This window comes from Acipenser ruthenus, chromosome 1, assembly GCF_902713425.1.
Source record: "Acipenser ruthenus chromosome 1, fAciRut3.2 maternal haplotype, whole genome shotgun sequence".
NCBI lineage: Eukaryota > Metazoa > Chordata > Actinopteri > Acipenseriformes > Acipenseridae > Acipenser > Acipenser ruthenus.
In genome coordinates this window covers 7,229,227-7,251,901 of record NC_081189.1, presented here as the reverse complement: position 1 = coordinate 7,251,901, position 22,675 = coordinate 7,229,227, and the positions used below count along the sequence as shown (strand labels likewise).

At 44.9% G+C, this 22,675-nt stretch overlaps 1 protein-coding gene across 1 annotated transcript; it reads right to left on the bottom strand.

The window, feature by feature from the left end:
* Positions 1-6,373: 6,373 nt before the first annotated feature.
* LOC131697771 (zinc finger and SCAN domain-containing protein 29-like) lies at positions 6,374-11,462 on the bottom strand. Its single transcript, XM_058989037.1, has 2 exons — positions 10,464-11,462; positions 6,374-6,636 (listed from the first exon to the last, which is right to left on the bottom strand). Exons 1-2 carry the CDS (start codon positions 11,317-11,319, stop codon positions 6,629-6,631), a joined length of 864 nt encoding a protein of 287 aa, XP_058845020.1. The 5' UTR covers positions 11,320-11,462; the 3' UTR covers positions 6,374-6,628.
* Positions 11,463-22,675: the final 11,213 nt, after the last annotated feature.

Sequence of the window (22,675 nt, the reverse complement as noted above, 5' to 3'; positions counted from 1 at the left end):
TTCGTGAGGTGCCGGGGGTCCATCCTTTGGGGGGCAAGTGAGTCTCACTTCCCTGACCTCAGGGCTAGGCATCCGCCTCCCTAACCTTCAGGGGGGTTCTCACCATGTGAGTCAGAGCGGACCCCCGGCCATACTCTGTCCTGTCTCAACTCCTGCGCTTGTCTTACCTCACTCAAGGCTGTGTTCTATTCTGCCTCTCTTTTGGGACGTGGCCACTCGTGCTAAGTCCTATACGAACCTCTATGCTTTGTCCTTATTTTCAGGTCCCAGGCAGCGTGACGTCTCAGCCAATCAGGGGTTTAACGAGCGCCCCTTACAGAAGTCTCAGATGCTGGGTACCTCTCTTTCTCGTCTCCTCTCGAGGGGCAGCTCCCCGCGTCTTAACCCTCATGTGTTTTCGGTTGCTGGGTCCTCTGCCCCTGGGATGTGTCGGCATCGTCGCCCTCAGTCAGCGACCTCTTTTCTATCCTGTCTTCGGTTGCTGGGTCCTTTATATATATATGTCAAGCCCACCACCAGGCATATGCAAACACACAAGCTGTGTATGCTTTGGAAAAAAACAAACAAACACAAGAAGTGGTAGTGTTTGCGCGAAAATCATTCTCAGTGAGAGAGTATTGTAGCGATCTTGGTTCCCGCAGGCAGGCGCATCACACAGGGCGAGGCAATCCACACACAGGCGGAGGGCGGGCGCGAACCCGGGACCTCTCACACTAAAGCATAGCGCCGATACCGCGGTACAAAAGAGCCTGCTCCCTAGCATCATGAACGATGAACTGTTGGAGTAAGTTAATGAGATGATATTTGTGAATAAATGTAGAATTACATGTACCCGTTCATCTCATGTATGCAGTATTCTACCTTTATCTAATTAGTTAAAGATACCAAATTGAAGCTAAACTTTTATTCACAATAAATCTGATATGAATCATTTAAAAGGTCACCAAATCTTAATCCAACATTCACGACAGAGAGATATGCCTGCGTTACTCCTTTTTTCAAACGATCAATACAGTTTCCAGATTTGTTGCAACATAATTATTTTCGGAGGCATAGTTACATACACATTCTTATTAAGACAAAAGAGTTGACTTCACCTCGACCTACGTCGCTAAAAGTAATTAATTTGTAAAAGGAATCTCAGGGTGGAACCATTCTGTCTGTTTATTCGCTTCTTTCTCTGCTTCACAACAACAAACACACCCCCTGTCTCACCCAGTTAGTCCCGCCTCGTCTCACTTCACGGCCAATCACCAGCAGTTCCTGTGGTCCATGCCTGTCCCCGATAGGCTGTTCGACCGATGTGACACACAGCCGCTCCTACTCCAATCGTTCCTGCACTTCAGAGTCGTCACATAGTAGTACACGTTACAATATCATCTTTTTCTATTTTTTTTTTTATTTGGGGTCCAGGGGCCAGGTTCGTTATAGTCGAAGGTTCGTTATAATGAAGGGCGTTATAGTGAGGGTGTACTGTATTTCAAAATATTCAACACCTGACAGCTAGCTACAACGCAATCATGCTAAATTGGTTAAAACTGTCATTACATGGGCATGTTGGTTTAACATTGATGTTCATTTGATTTTCCTTTCCGTTTGTTGATGTGCTTCAATTTTGACTTGGCCGTTATTTTATTTATTTATTTTAGGAGCGGGGGAGGGCGGAGGCACATGGTTTTGACTTTGTTATTTGGTGAGCCGGCGGCGGGTATGATTATGTATCGGGATATGCAAAATCCATCATTACAAGAGCCAATCAAACCATGTGAAAGTTGCCTAAAGGCTTCTACATTAACAGCGTTTTAAAACTCAAAGCACTGCAAACATGTTTCACCCTGCATGGGGCTCATCAGTGCAGTGTTATATATATATATCTGGAAATTATCACTTGGCACTACTAGACAATACACCCGAATTGATTCTTGACCATGTAATACTGTAATTCCATATGGCTACATCTGATTCAGAGCTGTTCGTTGACAGACCAGTAGGGGCCAGTGTAACACTAATCTTGTTATACTATTAAGCAGTCAGCTATTTTTCAAAGTTTTCCTAAAATACCAAACACGGCACATTCTTTCTGACTGAGTTAGGAGTTAATGACATCGCAGGTCTCGTTTGATGGCTTCTGTGTGTTAATTGTTCGTACTTAATCTAGTTTACTTATATAAACAACTTAATTGTGTAAAGGCTTACAGCATTGTGAAAGAGAGACAGGTAAAGCTGTATAAATATACTGCGATGCTTTTTTTGGATGAAAAGCTTTTGTTGTTTTTATCTTTACTCTTTTGATTTTCCACCAGAGTGTGGCCTGGCCCCGAAAATTCCTATCATTTTTCTAACCTGAAAACATTATTTTAATTATTTGAAGTAAAAATAGCACCACCTCGTGGCAGTGAGGTGCAATGATTTTTTTTTGTTTAATCCAGATTTGTACTTGGAATGAGGCTATGAGGGTTAATGCAACTTTACACCAAAATGCTTTCAACAACTTATTAGTAATATTACTGTGCGTGAGCTATTTTTAAAAAAAAAAAATCAATTATAACTGTGCATAATAAGCTTTACCAACATGTGTTTATGGTGACACACAAACCACAAGAGCTCTAGCTTGAGTGATTTCTCAGAGTCACCAGAACCCTGGGCATGGAATCACAGCCGCATATGTACGCCCGTTTTGTATTTGATTTGCTGTAATACAAATAAAAGTAAAACTAATACTTTTTTTTCAAAAATATTGAGGAAAAACATTTAAACACCTGTCAGAATGTCTTTAACACAGTGTGACCAGTAATTATGCAGAGTAACAGAATGAATGTGGTATAAATGTAAACTAGTTTCCTGTAATTGCTGGCTATTAGGATGCAGGATTGAATAGGCTGGGTGTATTAATGCATATTTGAAAACGCTATGATGTGACTGCTTGTCCAATTAAAAAGCAACAGCTTAAACCAGGTCTGCAACAAGGATATCATTGCGTTTGTGTGGCACGTGGGTGTTGGTTGTCTTTCAGCCGCAGTATGCATTTGAGATATGATTGAGGTCATAATGTTGGCAAACATTGACATGCAACGGCTCAGTTTCCTGCTTTTCCAATTAAACACAACCAGGGTGTGATTCCGTATCTAGAGACTTCATTTAGTGCTTCCCAATCCATTTCAACAAGTGGTAGTACAGCATTCATGAAAGGGTAAGAAGGCTCAAATTGCACGTCAATACGTTTCTACATTTATATACATTTCGGGCAAAAGCCCTTCTTCAGCTGTTTCTCTTTTCTTTTTAAACAGCTGAAGAAGGGCTTTTGCCCGAAACGTCCTGAAAATAATAATATATATTTTTGATCTTTTAAACTTTTTGTGTACATCTTTTTAAAAAAAAGGCTTCAATATTGTACACTGCAGTTGTACACTATATATACACACACACACACACACACACACACACACACACACACGTGTAGTCTTTAAGTAGCGGTGCAACAATTAATCGATGAATCGATTATTGATCATCTGTCCTTAACTTTTTTCGAGCTTTGATTACATTTTGGTGAATCGATGCATCGAATTAGTACCCAGTTTGATGTCTCCTGTTACCGGTTTGCATAAACCTTGTGTGTGAGTGCGCTGCTTCTAGTGCTAGTACGGTAGATTAGCGCGTTGCTAGGATACACACTTCAAGCCTACATTACGCGTTGGATATTATTCACGTTTTTTAATTTAAAAATTAAGGCAACACGGTTTTATTTTGTTTTTGTCTAATAAATCTAACAATTACCTCTTGTTTCATTAGTCAGGGTTTGTGAGATTAATTCAAATGCTTTGCTTTTGGACATAACATGTAAACAGTATTGAACAACCATAGTGCAGAAATTACTTCTGTTAAAATATAGTATTTTTATTGTTATTATTATTACAATGTTAATCTGATGCGGACGCACGCATATTCTTTTCAGTTGCTAAACTCAAGTTCTTTGTATTTCTTTTTTTATATAATCGGAAGTGTTCTAATTTGAATGCAAGTCGTGCCTTTTTGTTGAACTATTATGCACATTTAGTATTTAGTTATTAGATCTGTTAAAAACATAAATAACGTTATTTGATGCATTGATGTTTTAACGTTTGTTGAAACATCAATGCATCGATTAACGTTGATAAATGTCTATACGATAATCGAATACGAAATTAGGGTGCACCTCTGTCTTTAAGTGTTCGTTATATTCAAATAGAAGAATTCTATTTCCTTTGTAAGAGTTGCTTCGAAGGACAGGCTCCACCAGTATGGGTACAGAATCAGTCAGAGGACACGAAAGACATTACTTTGCTTAGTAATAACTTGTATTCCCTAATAGTTGCTAACCAGTTCAAATAATAGCTTAAGCTACTGTCTCCAAAGACCCTAAAAGTCAAGGACTGCATTGAGCTAACCAGAGGGTAAAGAACCAGCGTGCCTACAGCAAAGGAGGCTTGATGGTCCAGTGGGTAAAGAAAGGGGCTTGTTACCAGGAGGTTTCAGGTTGAATCCCAGCCACTGTCTCACTGTGTGTGACCCCGAGCAAGTCACTTAACTGCCTTGTGCTCGGTCCTTCGAATGAGACGTAAAGCCGAGGTCCTATTGTAAGTGACTCTGCAGTAGCAGTTGTGCTGCATAGTTCTCACCCAAGTTTCTTTAAGTCACTTTGGATAAAAGCGTCTGCTAAATGACTAAATAATAAAAATAACAAAGAACATGCCCATATGAGTGCAGTGTGACGGATGAATTAGGCGTGACTGTCCTCAGTTTACTTTATTAAAGTGGGATACAGAGGTTTTCTAAGAAGTCAGATCTTATTCTTGCAATGTTACAGCTGTCATGTATTTTAATGAGCAGCAGTAGTGTTATACAATCAATGTGTTCAGCTCAGCCAACTAGATTAACACCATGCAAAAGGATGTTTGCAAACAGTCTGATGTAAAACCATTACCAACAGCACTAGGACCATTAATATGTAAAGAGCCATTTGGCATGCAAGGGTTATCTGTATATCATGGTGAATAAGCACAGCTCCTGCATGTCCTCCTTGCTTTCGAGAAATCAGGATGCATTTATGGAGGATAAGTTACTGGTAGAGGCATACTGTTATGTGGTAATGGAACAGATAATAGGCTGCTTTCATTGAGCATTAGGAGCGGATTGTAAGCAAGATCATTTCCAGTAAGAGGTCTGCTTATATTGCGTTTTACAACCTCCTGTAACTGAAGCAGGAGGTGAAGTGTGAAGTGCGTTGAGCTGTAGCACAGACAGTGACCTGCTTTCTCTCCAGACCTCAGCAATCATTAGTTGATCTGTGGTTACGTACAGGTCTATGACAATGCTTCAGTGTACATTCAAGAGTGAGCATATTCTTTTTATTTATTTTTTTAACTGTCCCATTACCTATTTATGATATAAATGATTCTCAGTGGTACTTTGCTCAAATCTGCATTTTATTCTGTATTAAGGTCTTTTGACTATGGGTTCTAGTTAGCTGCCATAAACACTTTTATAAATTTACTTTGGCTGATCTAGCCTGGCATGTTATTTATTTATTTGGCAGACGCCTTTATCCAAGGCGGCTTACAGGTGTGTGTTACATATGTCTATGGCAGGCAACTATAACTGAAGAGAAGCTCCTGAACTCAGAAGAGGAGCTCCTTAACAAAGACCTGTCTGAATATATATGTCAATCGATATGTGACAATATACCCTTCATAGAAAATGATCATTTGATGCTTGTCTACAGCTATTGCCTGAAACAACTTGGCTTGGCAAGCTGGTTTATAACAACAGAGCTTTGTGCTAAGATTTGAAGAATAACAGGTTTTTTTTTTAGTTTTTTTTAGTTTTTTTTTTTGTTAACTTGTCCAGTTCTATTTGACACCTTTAAATAAAATAAATCATGGAGGAAGGATGACTTCAAATATGAACTTGTTTTTAGAGCGATTTTAAAGCTGGGTTGGCAAGCCAGTTTGTAAAGCTACAGAAAGCTATGGTCAACGTACAGGGTCGACGGTGACACTGGTGGAGCCCAAAGTGATTCAGGGATCCTGTGCCTGGACTTCCTCCCAGCCACCGGGAGCCAGCTGCATCTCCGGACCTGCGCTTTCAGGGGGGGCGATCCTTGCCATTGCCCCCCTCGGGGGAACCAGCCAACCCCCCGGGGCGTCTTGCCAAGGGTCGGGGCCTCCTTGCCCGAAGACTACAATGAGGCCCAACCTCCACGGGGGACCGGCCCTGGGGACGAGTACTCCCCTGGAAACAGACCCGTGGAGCCCATGGGGTCCTGTGGCAAAGTGGGTGGTAGGGGGAACAGGTGTAGCAGTGATGCGGTGCAGGAATGATGGGCAGACAACTGTAATCCAGAAAATAAGCTTTTATTTTCCCTCCTGGTCTAGTGACCACAAATAATAAGCCCCGGCAATACACAACGATGTGTAAAGCTCGGGGCTGAAGAACACAGGTTGCAGTCCTGATAAAGGAAACAAAAACACGGTCACCCGTCTCGGGTGCGTGCAGTCGTGATGGTGGTGCGTGAATATACTTTATTCCGTGACAGTTCGTGAAGTGGTGATCCGGCTTGTGCTGGCCCAAGGCGACAGCTCCGGATGTGTGTTTAGCTGTCTAGTGATTTCAAAAGACACAGACAGTTAGTTTACAGAGACGAACAAACACAAACCCACACACACACAACTCTTTGCAGAGTAATACAGGGATTACGTCCTTCTCGGTCCTTGGCTTAACCCAAACGAAGGAAAAGAACAGCGTTACCCTGGCCCCTATATGTAATCCCGCATGATATCTAGGTAAACGGTTGCAGCTGCCTTATTACTTGCAGCTGCCCCTTGTTTACCTGTCAAATCAATACGGTCTTACAACAGAGTCTCGCTTCCTTCCAGGCTGACCCACTTTCCGGTCCCGGAAACGAACTGTCAGGCCAGCCCTTCCAGATACTTCTCCTCCCGTTCTTTAGCGCCCTCACAGGTCGGGAGGAAGATTTATCACCAGAACTCATTGTATTTCTGTCACATATCCCACCGCTCAGAGTGGAGCCGAAGGAACACTCGGCTAAATCTACCTTTCCCATTGCTCCCCCCTCCCGGGAAAAATAATCCGCATTTTGGTGGTCTTTCCCCGCACGGTGTATCATATGGTACATGAAGGGCTGCAATGCCAGATACCACCGAGTTATCCGGGCATTGCTGTCCTTCATGGTGCTTAACCACTGGAGTGGGGCGTGGTCTGTGACAAGATCAAATGAGTGTCCCAGCAGGTAGTATCGTAAAGAGTGAGTAGCCCATTTAATGGCCAAACACTCTTTTTCGACTACGGAGTAGTTACGCTCCCGAGGTAACATTTTTTTGCTCAGGTACAATATCGGGTGTTCTACTCCAGCTACTTTTTGGGACAAGACTGCACCCAAACCTACATCCGAGGCGTCGGTGTGGAGGATGAATCTCTTGGTGAAATCTGGGGTAATAAGAGTGGGGGCCTGGCAAAGTTTACGCTTAATCGTATCAAACGCCCCCTGACACTCAGCTGACCATTTAATTAAATTTGGAGCACTCTTTTTGGTGAGGTCGACTAACGGGTTAACCACTGTGGCGTACTCGGGGATGAAGCGGCGGTAATAACCGGCTAAGCCCAGTAGTGACCTCACCTGAGTCTTGGTTTTGGGGATCGCTGCATCAACCAAAGCCTGGATTTTGGTGACCACAGGTTTCACCCTTCCATTTCCCATTACAAATCCCAAATATTGAGTCTCTGTTTTGGCAAACGCACATTTTCTCAAGTTAGCTGTCAGCCGGGCTGCCCTTAGAGACTGAAGAACGGCTGCAACCCTAGCCAAATGCTCTCGCCAGGTGGAGCTGTAAATCACCACGTCATCAATATACGCTGCTGCATATTCATGATGTGGGCGTAAAACCTGGTCCATCAGTCTCTGAAAGGCAGCGGGCGCACCATGTAGCCCAAACGGCATGGTTTTAAAGTGGAACAGCCCCTCTGGTGTTGAAAATGCGGTTTTCTCTCTGGAGCTGCGGGTTAGAGGGATTTGCCAGTATCCCTTCGTCAGGTCCAGAGTGGAAATAAACCTCGCTTTTCCCAGTCTGTCTAAAAGTTCGTCGACCCGAGGCATGGGATACGCATCGAACTTGGCAATAGCATTCACCTTTCTGAAATCTACGCAGAAGCGGTTGGTGCCGTCCTTCTTAGCCACTATTACAATAGGACTGCACCACTCGCTCCTGGAAGGTTCAATCACTCCAAGCTCGAGCATATCCCGTACCTCTTTGCGAACGCCACTTCGTCGACTTTCCGGGATCCGGTACGGTCTCTCTCGCACTGTGACACCTGGGGGAGAGATAATGTCATATTCAACTAAGTTCGTCCTGCCGGGCACATCAGAAAAAACATCGCTGAACTCCTCAATAAGCTTACGCAGCTCTCTTTGCTGATCCGGAACTAATTGTTCCCCCATTGAAATCGCTCTTGTGCTCGGGGTCTCTGGACAGGGACCTAAATCATCCTCCATATTGCCTGGGGCTATAAATAAGACCTCTCTTGCCTGCCAGGGCTTCAACAAATTAATGTGGTAGATTTCACGTTCATTCCGGCGATCGGGCTGTCTAATTTCATAATTTACTTTCCCTATAGCCCGAATCACCTCATACGGCCCCTGCCATTTAGCACACAGTTTTGACTCTGATGAGGGAAGTAGCAGCATTACCTTGTCCCCTGGTCGAAAGGTTCGAATCCGTGCATTTTTGTTATAATGCTGCTCTTGTCGGTGCTGAGCCGATCTGAGGTTGTCTTGGGCCAAACGACCGACCAAATCCAGGCGATCTCTGAGTAGGAGCACATACTTCACTACATTTTTAGACGAGCCTTTGTGCTCCTCCCACCCCTCTCTCAGCAGGTCGAGAATGCCGCGAGGCTGCCGGCCGTACAGGAGCTCAAAGGGGGAGAACCCAGTTGAACTCTGCGGCACTTCTCTCACTGCAAAAAGGAGGTAGGGGAGAAGTGATGCCCAATGTTTCTGCTCTTGTGTCACAAATCGCCTCAGCATCGACTTTAAGGTCTGATTAAAACGTTCCACCAGACCGTCCGATTGTGGATGATAAACGGACGTCCTGATGGGACGTATTTTTAATATTTTGTACACCTGCTGTAACGTATTGGACAAAAAATTAGTTCCGCGATCGGTCAAAATCTCCTTGGGGATCCCTACTCTGGCCATAATCTGGGCTAACTCGGTGGCTATTGCAGCGGCACTAGTGGACCTCAATGGAACTGCCTCCGGGTATCGCGTTGCATAATCCACCACTACTAAAATGTGCGTATACCCGGAGTCAGAAGGTAGCAAAGGGCCGACTATGTCCATTGCAATGCGCTCGAAAGGAGTGGAAATAATCGGCAGTGGGACCAAAGGGGCGGGGCGCACTCGACCCGGCGCTACTCGCTGGCAGTCTGGGCAGGTGGCTACATATTTCGACACATCAGTATGCAGACCTACCCAATAGAATCGAGCCAATATTCGCTCCCTCGTCTTCTCGGCTCCGAGGTGCCCCGCAAAAGGGATATCATGCGCCAGCCTCATGACCTCCAGCCGACAAGACGGGGGAACCAATAATTGTGTTACAGGCTGTCCTGTGCCCGCGGCTAGGTTTACCCTATACAGTAATTGCCCCTTGATACTGAAATGTGGATATACTAGCGCCCCAGCGCCGTCAACATCCTTACCTTCAATGGACCGGACCTGTCCCCAAGCGTGCACCAGTGACGGGTCGTTTTGTTGGCCCCACACTAGGTCCGCGCTTGAGTACCACGGGTCCGGTACATTGAGAGGGGCTGGAATAACATCTGCTCTAGTCGGTCCAGTAACCTCGCTCTCTCGGTCACACTGCGTTCCCACTCCCTTCGACTGGCGTTTGTTACCATTGCAGCACTCTCCCACCAGACCCCAGCCTTGTCTCAACAACGCTCCCTCCCATTTTGCGGTCCGTCTCTCCTTATTCGTTTTTCTAGGACGGAAAAGAGGGGAAAACATTTCAGTGTGAAAAGGAAACACATCACCAATTCGTTCCTTTTTTTTTTTTCTGCCACGTTTACGTGTGTGGCTGAGACTGCCATTTCTTTCATCAATTCTTTGAATTTTGGCCAGTCTCGGCCCAGAATAACTGGGTGTGGCAACCTTTCCGCCACCCCGACTACAAGGTGACGTTTTATCGGTCCTACCGATAAATATACTTTTAATGTGGGGTATGCCGCCGTGTCTCCATGGATACAGGAGATGGCCACCTGACCTCGTGGCCGCCACGACACACCGCCCAGGAGAGCTGTCCTAATCAAGGTTTGCTCACACCCTGTGTCCACTAACGCGTGGGTTTTCACATTCCCTAACACCACATTAATCAGACAAGGCCCCTCCCGACCATTTTCCCCCCGCTTACCAGTCTCAGGTGCCCAATTGCACGCGGCCACGTCACACTCCATGGCAGCGGGGCATGACCTGGCCAGATGTCCCGGCTGGTGGCACCTAAAACAGATAGGAGGGACAGAGGGGGCATGGGTTAGAAATCTGTCCCGCTGCTGGTATGGCAACGGGGCAGGGGCAGCACCTCTACCCCAGCTGGGGGCCAACCTTGGTCTCCATGGGGGGGAGGCAAGGGGGCCCAATGGGGTCGGTGCTCTGGGAGGTCTGGGTCCCTGGAACGAGGGAGGTGGTGGTGATGATGTTGGAGGAGAGGGAGAGAGAGCGCGGCTGCTTCGAAGGGCAGGGGCGGACAGGATCCCAATCCGGGCAGAGGTCAGGGAATCCTCAAAATCTTCGGCCAATTTGACCGCCTCCTCCAGGGTGTCGGGGTTGTGGCGCCGTATCCACGCCTGGGTTTCGGCGCCGACCACATGGCAGAACTGTTCTACCACAATGGCTTCCCCCATCTGCTGGGCGGTCTTCTTCCCGGGGGTCAGCCAATGCACCATGTGGTCGCACAACCTCTCCGCAACCACCCTGGGGCGTGTCTCCGGGGCTCTCCGGTATTCCCGAAACCGCGCCCGGTGGGTCTCGGTAGTAATATTGAGCCGGCGGAGGATAGCCTGCTTGACTAGGTCATACTCGGTGGCGTGCTGGTCGCTCATAGCCTGGTAAGCTGCCTGAGCCTCCCCAATCAGGCAGGGTCCCAGCTGGCTGGCCCAGAACTCCCGCGGCCAAGCCGCCGCGGTAGCCAGCCGCTCGAATGCCACCAAGTACGCCTCCGGGTCATCCTCCGCCGACATCTTCATCGCCCGTGCCTTCGGGGGCGACATCACCGGTATTGTCGTCGGGGTCGCTACTGCAGCCACGGCCAGTCCTACCCGTTCAATGAGCGCTGTATAGCGCTCCTCCCTCCTTCTCTCCTCTGCGTCCCGTCTGCTCTCCAGTGCCTGCAGCAGCTCCGCCAGCGCGTTGCGGTCCATGATCCCTCTTCTGACACCACGTGTGGCAAAGTGGGTGGTAGGGGGAACAGGTGTAGCAGTGATGCGGTGCAGGAATGATGGGCAGACAACTGTAATCCAGAAAATAAGCTTTTATTTTCCCTCCTGGTCTAGTGACCACAAATAATAAGCCCCGGCAATACACAACGATGTGTAAAGCTCGGGGCTGAAGAACACAGGTTGCAGTCCTGATAAAGGAAACAAAAACACGGTCACCCGTCTCGGGTGCGTGCAGTCGTGATGGTGGTGCGTGAATATACTTTATTCCGTGACAGTTCGTGAAGTGGTGATCCGGCTTGTGCTGGCCCAAGGCGACAGCTCCGGATGTGTGTTTAGCTGTCTAGTGATTTCAAAAGACACAGACAGTTAGTTTACAGAGACGAACAAACACAAACCCACACACACACAACTCTTTGCAGAGTAATACAGGGATTACGTCCTTCTCGGTCCTTGGCTTAACCCAAACGAAGGAAAAGAACAGCGTTACCCTGGCCCCTATATGTAATCCCGCATGATATCTAGGTAAACGGTTGCAGCTGCCTTATTACTTGCAGCTGCCCCTTGTTTACCTGTCAAATCAATACGGTCTTACAACAGAGTCTCGCTTCCTTCCAGGCTGACCCACTTTCCGGTCCCGGAAACGAACTGTCAGGCCAGCCCTTCCAGATACTTCTCCTCCCGTTCTTTAGCGCCCTCACAGGTCGGGAGGAAGATTTATCACCAGAACTCATTGTATTTCTGTCACAGGTCCCAACAGGCGACCGCCATGACCGGGAATTGGAGCTGGGAATGCACCGCCTAGACAGCCCCGTTACTCCAAGGACAACAGGGACCGAGTCCCCACCAGCCCCACCAACACCTTCACGAAGGACACCTTGGCCACAACAAGTGGCCCCACAGCCCCAACCAGGACACAACAGTGGACACCCAGTGAACCACCCCACCAGCATGAGCTTGACCTCCGCAGCACCGGGACCGGCGCCACCAGAATCCACCACCATCACACTCCATCCCTCAACCCACAGCAATCCAGGTCAGATTGACCGGACCCCCACCAGCTATCCCAGCCCCGCAGCCGCCACCTGTGGAAGAGGACACTGCTTTGGCAGCAGTAACCGCTGTCTTGCACTGCAGCTGCGAGGGCTTAGCCCGGAGCAACGAGCCCAGCTGTCGGAACTGCTGGCAGAGCACCGTCAGTTTCACAAGCAGCCCCGAAGGGACGGGACAGACCCACCTTGTCCAGTACACCATCAAGCTCCGAACCCAACGCTTACCCTTGGCACGCCAGGGCGAGGTCTTGAGGGAGATGCAGCCCCTGGAAGTCACCTGTAGTGACGATTCAGAAAAAAGATGGAGAATGGCAGTTTTGTGTAGACTAGAGGCGGCTGAACGAAGTGACAAGGAAAGACTCCTCCCCCCTCCCCCGTGTCTATGAATCACTGGACCTGGTCCCAGTGTCCATGTGGTTGTCATCACTGGACTTAAAAAGCTTCTACTGGCAGGTGGCCCTTGCGAAGACGGCCTTCTCCATGGGCAATTCCACGTGATGCTGTTTGGACTTTACAATGCGCCCACAACGTTCGAGCGGCTTATGAAGAAGGTGCTGGCCGGTGTCTCCTCCCAGGAGTGCCTGGTGTACCTCAATGACCTGCTGGTGCATGGGCCATCCTTCCAGTCCGCCCTGGACGCCCTCAGGGGGGTGCTCCTGCGAGTGGCCGCGGTGGGCCTGAAGCTACACCCAGATAAGTGCCGTTTCATGAGAAGGGAGGTCATCTTCTTGGGCCATCGGATCAGCGGAGAAGCAGTGGGCATGATGAGGGAGTGTAGCAGGGCGATTGCCCTACACATGGGGAAATTAGTGTTGGTGTAATTTATATGTAGAAACGGGTTTGTTTTGTGTGCTTTTTGGAGTTGTTGTGTTTCATTAAATTATTGTTTATAGACGGGCGCTCGACTGAGACTTGTTGCCTGCTAGGTTTGGTTGAGAGGAAGGGCAGCGAGTGATTGGATGTGCTGGTCCTCAATCAGCAGGTGGGCGGGTCTTGACTGCAATGCCATGCTACACAGAGGGGCGCTGCGTGCACTCAGGAGGAGAGCATTCGCTCTGCAGGAACTACAGCTACGCAACCCTTAAACTGCAACACGGTGCTTATGATGGCAGTGCTCAGCCAAGGCTGTATGAAGAAGCAGGAGTTGCTGTAAGAATACCGGCTCATAAGTAGGTTAGTTTAGGGGATATTGATCCCATGAAATTGTATAGCGAGGGTTACGTAGTGTAGCAGGTTCCTGGAGCGGGACGCCTCGTTCATTAAGGCTAGCGCTCGCCTTGTGTGGCACCTTTGATTTGTAGTTTTTGTACTGTGTTTTATTTTGTCTTTTGTACAGTCTTCTGTATGTGTCCTCTGTGCGTTACCATCGCTGGTAGCGTCACATGACCCGTTTGTTTACTTTCTGTTTGTGTTAATAAATCTTGCGTGCCTGAGCAGCGTTTCAACTCCAACTCCCATGTCTGTCTTGCATATCAGCGGTTTCCCACACACGTGACACGAGTACCTTGTCACAGGGAGTAATGAGGGAATCGGAGCTGTGTTGGCCCAGCCTGGACCCAACGGTGAGTGGGTGGTGGCACACTACAGCCGGTCACTCAGTAAACCTAAAATAAGATACTGTGTGACCCGACGGGAGCTACTGGCAGTGGTAGCTTCGGTCCGGCACTTCAAGCACTACCTGCCATTCCCCCGCTCCAACAGGGGGAACGTTTTTGTTCCGGTCGCCATTGACTGAAGCACTGTTGGAGGGGTTCTTCAGGGGTCCCTGTGGAGCTACAAAAAAAACTTGCACCACCCCCATTAAACCGCAGAGCGATGGGTTAGTCAAAAGGTTCAACCGCACACTCGCAGCCCAGTCATCGATCAGCACCAATGGGACTGGGACGCACAACTGCCGCTGGTCCTTCTTGCATGCTGCTCCACCATACAGGAGCCGACCGCCTGCTGGGGAGGGAGCTCCACATGCGCGCCGAGATGGTGTTCAGCCGGCCGCCGGACACCACCACTGAGACACCCAGGCCAAAGTACAGCCACCAACTACAGGATCGCCTGGAGGCAGTCCATGGCTTCGTCCGGAGCCAGCTACAAGCCGCGGGCTGCCGCCAGAAATGCAGCTACGATGTCTGGTCATGGGGAAGGCATTTCACGACCGGGGAGCTTGTGTGGGTCTAAAGCCCCCATCGCAAGCGGGCCATTGCCCCATTAGACAGCTCATGGATTGGGCAGTGTGAAGTACTGGAGCTCATCGGTGAGGTGGTCTACAGGGACTATCTACCACCACACGGACGACAGGTGGTCCTCCACCTCAACAGACTCGCCCCTTACCAGGTCCAGGCAGAACACTGAGGGGGGGTTACCATAGGAATGAATGGATAATGACTTACACAGTATGTTTACAAATATGTTTTTGTCCTGGTCTTATGCATATTCAATAAAACAGTACCTTTTTAATTATATAACTTAATTTCAACACAAATAATTCAGGATTGAAAAGGTTAAACAGGAACAACATTATTATTATTATTACTATTATTATTATTATTATTATTATTACTATTTTTATTATTTCTTGCTCCGTGGCATTATGCAGGGTCGATTTCTGTTTCCTGGATATCAACCCAGTCTGTTGGCAGTATTATCACAGCCTGCTTCTCTGTCCTGCAGTGTCGATTAGAATTCACAACTGCAGCTCACTTCACTGAATGTATAAGTGATTCCCCGCAGAGTAATTTACGTCAGCAATCTGGAAAGACAATCACCCTTCACCCTGCGTTAAACAAGCAATCCCCTCTAACGACAGGAATAATATCAGTCTTATTGTTCAGTGGTTTGCACAGATGTAATGATCCAGTGGAATGGAACGGTGCTCAGTGTTTCTGAGCCATCCTATTTGATTATAGAGATTCAAAGCAACGGGGTAGCAGTCACACTATTCTTTATGACTGTGTATCTTTACTGGACCCACAATGAAATCAATGACTCAGCGTCTTTGATTATTTATATCATCCAATAAAAAATAAACGCTTGTGGCTGCATTTGTTCCAGAAATCGTTAACAATGCATAATTCATGTATACCTTTATGATAACCCTTAAGGGGGGGTTGGGGGGGGGGGGGTTTGCTGGTGACAGATCAAGATTTTTGCACATGGCTGACAGCTATGCCACTGACTTAAGGGCTGTGCACACCGGGAGCGAAGCAAACAACACAAATACAGCACTAGTACATAAAAATAAAACATAAGCACAACTGCAGCTAGTCATGACAAGAAAATACAGTCTGCTTTTGCTCCTTTTGTGGCGACGAAATAAAATAAATAAAGCAAAGAAATAGTCTGGGTACACCACACACTAAAAAAAGTGACATTTATCAGTGAATGTTTATATGTGATCTGGTTTAACATGTAAATTATTCAAAAAGAATACATCTACACACATTTCTTTGTAAATACTGAGAACATTAGTTTAATATACTTGTTATTTCTTACCATATGGCGTCTTTCTTTGTATTGTCTTTATAACCACTGACACTGGCATCATAAAGAACATTAAGAACATTATATTTTTCGACTTTAATAATTAAATTCTCATTGATGTCCATTTCTCTTTTATTTCTGTGTTAATTTTTGTGTGAACGAGACAGTGACAGTCTGACAGCCACTCCTTCAACTCTGCCCGAGTAATGACGTGTTGGGTACAGAAACATAAGGCTTGCGCAGACAAACCGTCAGTTTGAGACAAGGCAATTCTATCTTTAGAGGGGGAGTTTGCGTAGCAGCTACAGGAATATAGAATGATAGTGTACACCTCTTCATGGTAACCCCCCCCTCACCCCCCCCACCAAAATGAAATAATCTGCTTGGACAGTTGTATTGGATTTACCGCTGTATCATGTATAAAGGGTTTCACAGCCTCGCAAACAATAACAAACTTATACAAAAAAGTGAGAATCCATTGCACGGCCGTGAGACTCTCAAAATTGTTAAAAACTGTGAAAACACGGGTAAACCTTGAGACTTGACATGCATGTGTATACTTCTTTCACTTTACAATCACTACTAATTTTCACATATCCATTTTTCATCATGTTTACAAACCATTCGAACAGAGATCTCATTCCCTTTTTTTGATGACCCTGGGAAGCTTTGCTTTTGTTCACAAAATCACCCCATCCTATTTATATATATATATATATATATATATATATATATATATATATATATATATATATATATATATATATATATATATATGAACAATTGAACAGGAGACGGAACACAGGCAGGCATGCCAAACCATATTCATTTTGGTCATCTGTTGATGCTGCTATTATAAAAAGCAGTAATGGATTTTAAAGTCTTGGTTATCCCCCCATTGAACACAGTCTCATGCTGCTCCTGACACTAATCCTCATTACACTCTGTTGTTAACTCCACTGCTACGTACAAAATCAATATACTATATGGAAAGGGTTGCAATTTTGTTTCACTACCTGGAACTGTAAATCATTTGCACACATTTTTTCAAGTGGGTGAAAACTGTTTTTGCTGTACCTTCCTACAGAGCCCCAGGTGTGAGATACCTATGAAGAATTGCATGCTATGAGCTTTTTCACTTGTGGAAAGGTACATCTTACACATTGGGTTCATCAGGATTAATTAACAAAATTAATTAATTAGCATCTATGGTTTGAGTGTGGTGTGAAATTAAATCAGCTGCTGAATTTTCTCCATTGTATAACCAATTATTTACAGTTTGTCTGTGGCAGCATCAGTAATTAAAATTGCTAAATATATATATTTGAAAAAAATCAGTTTTTTCTTAGCAGATTAGCCAGCCAGTGAAACAATGTCAGGGAAAAATCAGGTCGAGAAGCCCGCGTATTTAACTCAAAGGACCCATTTCAAATTGAATTACATGTTTGTCTCATAATTGAGATGTAGGTTTGGGAAAGATTCTGTGAATTGTGAATGGTGCTGTGGAGATAACGTTTACAGCACAGCGAACAATAACATTTAGTGCCTTTGTTTAATAATAACATGCTTCAAGGGTGAGTAGTTTTTCATTAATCCCTGCATACAGTTATCCATATTCCTGACAGCACTTGGAAGAGATAACAGACAGCCTTCTGTTTTCAGGCAGTCAGTGTTCATTAAAAGGACACAGAATGCTGTGTGAAATCATGTCTTACTGTTACAGACTTGTGCTGGTCTCATTTTGCCTTTGGAATTTAGCTTTAAATTCAAACTGTGCTGGGAATTTTTTTTATGTGATAGTGATCCAAACAAGCTGACTACACTCTTATTACCAGTATCTGAAATGGCTATTGCTACACAAGAAACACACACTGAAAACATAGAGTCATTAAGTATGAAATGTATTATTATGACTTTTTTTTAAAGCAATTTAAACCATTTTTGTGAAGTAAAATTAAAACTGTTGCCTGATGTCATAGAGTAAATTCTTTGGTAAACCTAAGGAACTAAGTCCAGCAGAATTAGTTGCGAATGACAACCATAATTGTGAGATTGCCCCCATGCCTGCAAAGGGTTCATGAAGTAAGAAATGATAGGGGTGAAAAATACAAATACTCACATCACATTACCGTAAAGAGCCAGTATCACATCCATATATGTTATCACTTGAAATATCTTTCAAGTATTATCCACTGCTTCGGGCAACTCCGATCTATGAAGCAGGAAACTACCAAGTTCCAAAAAACATACTCAACATACACATGAAATATGAGCTCAAATGACGGTCTAATGATAGATACACACATGCATGGCATATCTACTGATATTTATTAAGCTTCAGCAAATGGTTACTTGCATATTAATGAAATACTTATTTATGAATCTCAAAATGAAGCATTAGCATTGTGCTCCTCTTTACATGTCTAAAACAGGAAATTCTGTTTAGTAACTGATTGGGAGCTAGCCAGTTTCATATCAAATACGACCCTGAGGGGCAGTTGATAAACATCTTCAATTGCACGAGTATTGAGAACAATGACAGCAATATTACCAGCATATATTACGATAAGCCCAATTACACATAACAATCCAGCTTTGTCACGTTGAAAACTAAGAGAGATAAAAGTGTGTCACTGATGATTTCTGTGATAATGCATTCTAAATAATTTAGTAGTGATGTACAGAAGAGACCAGCAAAGATGACACATTTTAAAAAGCCCTGGACGCACTTTTTTAATTACTTTGAGCTGTGTTTTTTTTTGTTTGTTTTTTTTTGTGTCGTAACTGTTATTGGTAACTCAAAGCAAATAATTCAAACATATTATTGATGAGTTAAGTTACTGTGCTGTTTCCAAAGCATTACAGTGTTTTTTTTAAGTGTGTTGTCTTCATGGAGATTGTGTTTCCATGGCTAGCCAGTACAAATCCCTTACTAAGCCACTGCCACCCGCGTAGCAGATTGTTTAGCTATGCCTTGGTTAAGAAGTGCCCTTGTTACACATGGCTTATTTTTTTACTTGAAGTCCATGGGCCATATTGGTATATTATGCATTCTACCTTCACTTATGTTTCTCCTCTCTGACAATAGAAATTACAGCACAGAACCATGCTATATGTTTGGTTTTCCTCTCCATGTAATTAAGTGTTAACTGAGCAAAAAGCAATTGAATGGATTTGCAACAGGGCACACTACAAGAGACACCTTGCTCTGTCATTTCACAGGGAAGGCATGCAATTAGGCTAGTGAGAACCCACCTTCACACCACTGACACGTTCTTCTGTTTTTCACTTTCTTTACATAGGAGAGTAATTTAGTACGCTTGATAGGTGAGGAAGTGACTGCATTGAAGACTGTAATCCTGAGTGCATATGAAGAGCAGACAGAGAATCCTCAGGCAAGCCCCCTTCCATCATGTGGGTTTGAGGCAGAGTTCATGCAACATGGGCAATCAGTTCAATACTTTCAGTGCTCCTTAACTCATCAAGTTGCAGACTGAACTATTGAACATGAATATTGCTTTAGGCTGTGCTTGCTTAAAAGTGTACTGTTGATGAAGACATTGGCCAAACTATACTGGACGTATACAACTTGACTTTAATATACTAACAAAATAAAACCACTGCTGTATACCAGAAAACATTTCCCACGTAGTGTAAGATCTCATCCTACCTACAGTTCTTCCCTATCACTTAATTTATTTTTCTGTGTTTTCTGTACCTTCAAAAAAATCTAAATTTTTCGTGTTTGATTTTTTTTTCCTTTGCCTAAATGACTTTCTTTGCCTTTCACATGCTGTATCAGCGCATACACATTCCTCTTACTTGGACCATTAAGAGATCGCTTACACTTATACATTGGGGGTGGTCCATATCGTGATATAAGTGTGTGAATCATAATGCATTGAAGACAATGAGAACACTATGTAACACAATTTTTGTTCCTGGGTAGTAAGTGTTATTTCCTAATTGCTTATGCCTCAAAAGTATAGAAAATGGCTATTATTCCCCACAAACTTTGCTTTTGTGACCAGGACAGTGATATTTTGAAATTTACCTATTTCCAATGAGAAAACGGGCGAATTTGTGTCTTTTCGTTCACATAAAGTCAGAAAAAAACAACATATGAATCCAAATTAACATGTATTTATACTAAAGTAATACAAAAATGACTACAAAAGATTTAGAAGTGAGTAGTTTTTCGAGATTTATGATTATACTGTAAATCACTTTCACAAATAAGCCCCCAAATGTAGTCTCCCATCATGTTCTCGTTATACTGTCCTTGGTAGCGGCGTTCAAAGTCCAGTATATCCTGGTGGAAGCGCTCGCCTTGCTCCTCCGAGTACGCTCCCATGTTCTCCTTGAATTTATCAAGATGAGCATCAAGGATATGGACTTTGAGGGACATCCTACAGCCCATTGTGCCGTAGTTCTTCACCAGTCTCAACCAGCTCCACATAGTTTTCAGCCTTGTGATTGCCCAGGAAGCCCCGAACCACTGCGACAAAGCTGTTCCAAGCCGCTTTCTCCTTACTAGTGAGCTTCTTGGGGAATTCATTGCACTCCAGGATCTTCTTTATCTGTGGTCCGACGAAGACACCGGCTTTGACCTTTGCCTCAGACAGCTTAGGGAAGAAGTCTTGAAGGTACTTGAAGGCTGCCGACTCCTTATCTAGAGCTCTGACAAATTGTTTCATAAGGCCCAATTTGATGTGCAGTGGTGGCATCAGCACCTTCCAGGGGTCCACCAGTGGCTCCCACTTGACGTTGTTCCTCCCCACAGAGAACTCGGTCCGCTGGGCCAGTCCCGCCTGTGGTAGTGCGCCTTGGTGTCCCTGCTGTCCCAAAGGCAAAGATAGCAGGGAAACTTGGTAAAACCGCCTTGGAGACCCATCAGGAATGCCACCATTTTGAAGTCTCCTATGACCTTGATGCCATCTCAGAAAAATGCAGATATGTATCCACTTAGGCAGCTGGAACTAAACTGAACTGGTGGGCTTAAGGCCCCTGTATTTATACTACTATTTATATTACTGGAAAGTTCTAGAAGTTACTCCAAGTTTACTCAGCACTGAATCTATCTGGAATGTTCTGGAAAATAGGTAAATTTCAAAATATCACTGTCCTGGTCACAAAAGCAAAGTTTGTGGGGAATAATAGCCATTTTCTATACTTTTTAGGCATAAGCAATTAGGAAATAACACTTACTACCCAGGAACCAAAAAAAATAAAAAATTTGTTACACGGTGGAATCATTTTCATTCCAATTCGAGCTCCCAGCAGCCTTGCTGTTCCATTGCAGCATCTGTGAGGAACAACTGATACACTTTCTTCAAACAAATACTATTACAAATTATAATACAGTATAGGAAACTAAGATACATATGAAATAACAGCAACCTATGAGGTATGACTTATTTACATTATTTTGTAAGCTCTATGTAACTGTACTTAAAAAAAGATAACAAGTCCAGAGTTAAAGCTTTGCTTGAATGTCGTTAGAGCGAACCTCGAACCAAACTCCAGTCGCGTTCCTTTCCAACACCTTTTAATGAACAAGAACAATACAATCATAAAAAGGGAGTCACTTATCAGAAGCACGTTCTTATCTAAAAACCTGGTGTCATGTTCACAATGCCGAACACTGAGGATACTTATCTCTGTGGAAGAGCTTATCTTTTTTTCAGATTGTAACCCATCCATTTTGTTTTTATTCCCACTAAAGGGCAAGGATGACGTTGCTTTGTTATGCAATTATAGACCCCATTGATTCAAACTCCAGAGGCAATTAGTAAACAGCCCCTGGAGTCACTGAGCTGTCACACTAAACCTGGCAACTTGATAACCTTTAAATTCATTGTATATCTCAGGCTGTCAAAGTCATGTAAAAGTCTGACACAAAATGACAGACCTGTTCATTTATATCTATTGGAAAAGTAAAAAAAAAAAAATAACATTACTGAAAACATATCCCTAATCAGTATAGTATTACTGTTATCTTAGCTGTGATACTGACATTGAGAAATACTCTTTATATCGCTTAATATCTGGTCAAACACACATTGCTACAAAAATATTCAAGTTCATGTTTTTCTTCCTAATTTAAAATTGGCAAGTATGCAGCAGTTCCTCATAATAGCCCAGGACAACGATCCCACCGCCAAGCCTATTGCATCTTACACCCAGGATCTCCACAGCGGATCCCACCGCCAAGCCTATTGCATCTTACACCCAGGATCTCCACAGCGGATCCCACCACCAAGCCTATTGCATCTTACACCCAGGATCTCCACAGCGGATCCCACCACCAAGCCTATTGCATCTTACACCCAGGATCTCCACAGCGGATCCCACCACCAAGCCTATTGCATCTTACACCCAGGATCCCCACAGCAGATCCCACCGCCAAGCCTATTTCATCTTACACCCAGGATCTCCACAGCGGATCCCACCACCAAGCCTATTGCATCTTACACCCAGGATCTCCACAGCGGATCCCACCGCCAAGCCTATTGCATCTTACACCCAGGATCTCCACAGCGGATCCCACCGCCAAGCCTATTGCATCTTACACCCAGGATCTCCACAGCGGATCCCACCGCCAAGCCTATTGCATCTTACACCCAGGATCTCCACAGCAGATCCCATCACCAGCTGCCATCCCC